This window comes from Phalaenopsis equestris, unplaced genomic scaffold (assembly GCF_001263595.1).
Source record: "Phalaenopsis equestris unplaced genomic scaffold, ASM126359v1 Scaffold000134, whole genome shotgun sequence".
Lineage (NCBI taxonomy): Eukaryota > Viridiplantae > Streptophyta > Magnoliopsida > Asparagales > Orchidaceae > Phalaenopsis > Phalaenopsis equestris.
In genome coordinates, this window is record NW_018164576.1 from 659691 (window position 1) to 661870 (window position 2180).

Below are 2180 nucleotides of genomic sequence, written 5' to 3' on the forward strand. Positions count from 1 at the left end.
GTCTGTCCGGGCGATGGGCCTGTCCCCCCGGGGGCGGCCGAAATTACGACCCCAGCCGCCACCGAAGACGTTCCTTGAAAAGGAAGAAGATGATAGGAGCGAGTCGAGCTCGGACCTGTTCGAGATCGAGAGCGTGACGATGAGTCGTGCGGGGTACGAGCCGAGCGGGGCGAGCATAGCGTGGAGTGTGGTGACGGCGAGCGCCGCCAATGTGTCGGTGGCGTCGGATGGGAGTTGGGAGATTGGGAAGGGGAGAAGGAAAAGCGCCGGGCTTTTGCTCGCCGGATGTTCCAGTCATAAGGCGGTGGAAGTGAGCACTACGACGGCGGCTGTGGAGGTGGCAGAGAGCTCCATATCGCCGGTGGTGGCCAGATACCATGTTGACTTGGAGGCTGGTGGTGGGTCGGGCCGGATTGTTGCAGGCCGGGCCAAGGGGACGTCGTGGCACAGTGGGTCGGGCAGAATGATAGTGCTGTGATTGTATCGTAAGCTGCTATTGTGATAATTTGTAGGTGAATAATTTGGGTTAAATTCTCTGGTTTTAAATGTATGGTTGATGTGTATAGTATATAGTGCTTGAAAGTTAATTGTATTGTTGCTATATTTCAATAAGACATGCTTTTTAGTGCTTGACCCAATTCTATTGGTAAAGAAAACAGTACAAAAAATGTACAATTATAGGTCAAAAGTAGTAAAGAAAACAGTACAAAAAATGTACAATTATAGGGTTTAGGGTTAAGGCCAAACCGATAAAGTTTCATTATTAAAATACCAAATATAATATAAACAAAAATAAGACCAAAAATATAAGAGGACCAAATACAAACAAGTTTTTTGAGCTTCAAGACTGAGTTCAATAAGCAAGAGGACCAAATACAAACAAATATTTTGAGGTCGATATATAAACGAGCCGAACACGAACACTGAAACTTTTTAACAAGCCAAGTCTAGACTACTCAAGCTCGGCTCTTTTACACCCCTGCGGCTGCATGCATTACTAGGATTGCCAAAATGGTTTTTTTTTTCGAGAACAGCTCGTGTTTGGCTAGCTAAGCAAACTAACCGAAATTGAGCAAATTTTTTTTTTTGTTTGAAATATAAACAAGCCGAAACAATAATAGTGGTATTTTTTAACGAGTTGAACACAAGCTGAGCCCAGGCTCACTCGTGTTCGGCTCATTTACAGCCCTACTTTTACATGCAAGATTATAGCAAAAAAATAAAAAATTAAAAAAAAATATTAATTTCTTAACATAATTGAAGTTAAAGAATAGTCTAAAAAAATGGGAATCAAAAAGATTATCCACATGAGAAGGCACAGCCAGCATCAAAGCACTAAAAAATGTCACACCCAAATAAGAAAGGAAGCGGCTCATAAAATAAACACCAACCATATGGAGACGTACATAATTGACAATTTCTAAAGTTTAAACCAAAAATGCATCTAAACAAGTGTGGGGGGCACAAATGAAAAAGAGGTACAGTGGATGCACCATCCATTGTCAGGCATAATGATGCTCAAGAATCTCAATTATAGTCTATAAATGACAAATATATTGTTGAATTATGACTTGTTTATGAATTACATCTCAAGCGATAAATTATAAGAAATTAAAGATAAACTAAGAGAAATGAACATTAAAAACGTCTTGCCTATTGCCCTTTTATTATGAAATAAACTTCTTATTTATAAGAGAGATTGTATAATATGTGATATAGTACATTTTTGCCTCTTCTTTAATGGGGTCGTAATAGGATATTATATGTATTTTACATATGTCATTCTATTGCTTGGCTGCTCTATGACTGAGTCGGTTGGGCTAACATGAATTTGGCTCAGCAAGGTCAGTTCCTTCGGGTTCACTGAGTGGCACAACCAATCATTTAGATTCAATTGGCTTCGAGTCGGTAGTACTGACTCGAACAGCTAGGCTTTGCCAATCGGTTGGTTTAGTCTAACTGTCAACCCTCAATCCCTATATGAGGAACTTCTCTCAGCAAAATGACACTAGGCTATTCAACAGAGGGCGGATTATCACAACTCGATAGATTGCTAATTCCTTAACAAGGGAGGTCTTTCGGCTCTGTTGCATTGTTAATTTTTGGTCCCTAATGAGAAATCTCGGAAGCGGCTATGAGACAGCAGGTGCTTGTGGGGAACTGGATTCTTTCCTCAAGTT

General features: G+C 40.7%; 1 protein-coding gene across 1 annotated transcript; it reads left to right on the top strand.

Moving 5' to 3' along the window:
* Positions 1 to 13: 13 nt before the first annotated feature.
* On the top strand, positions 14 to 547 carry LOC110021398 (protein PHYTOCHROME KINASE SUBSTRATE 3-like). The gene has a single exon (XM_020719883.1). It carries the CDS (start codon positions 14 to 16, stop codon positions 476 to 478), a length of 465 nt encoding a protein of 154 aa, XP_020575542.1. The 3' UTR covers positions 479 to 547.
* The last annotated feature ends 1633 nt before the right edge of the window (positions 548 to 2180 follow it).

Coding starts and splice junctions, on each gene's coding strand:
- LOC110021398 (XM_020719883.1), top strand. CDS start 14: ATGGGCCTGTCCCCCCGGGGGCGGCCGAAATTACGACCCCAGCCGCCA.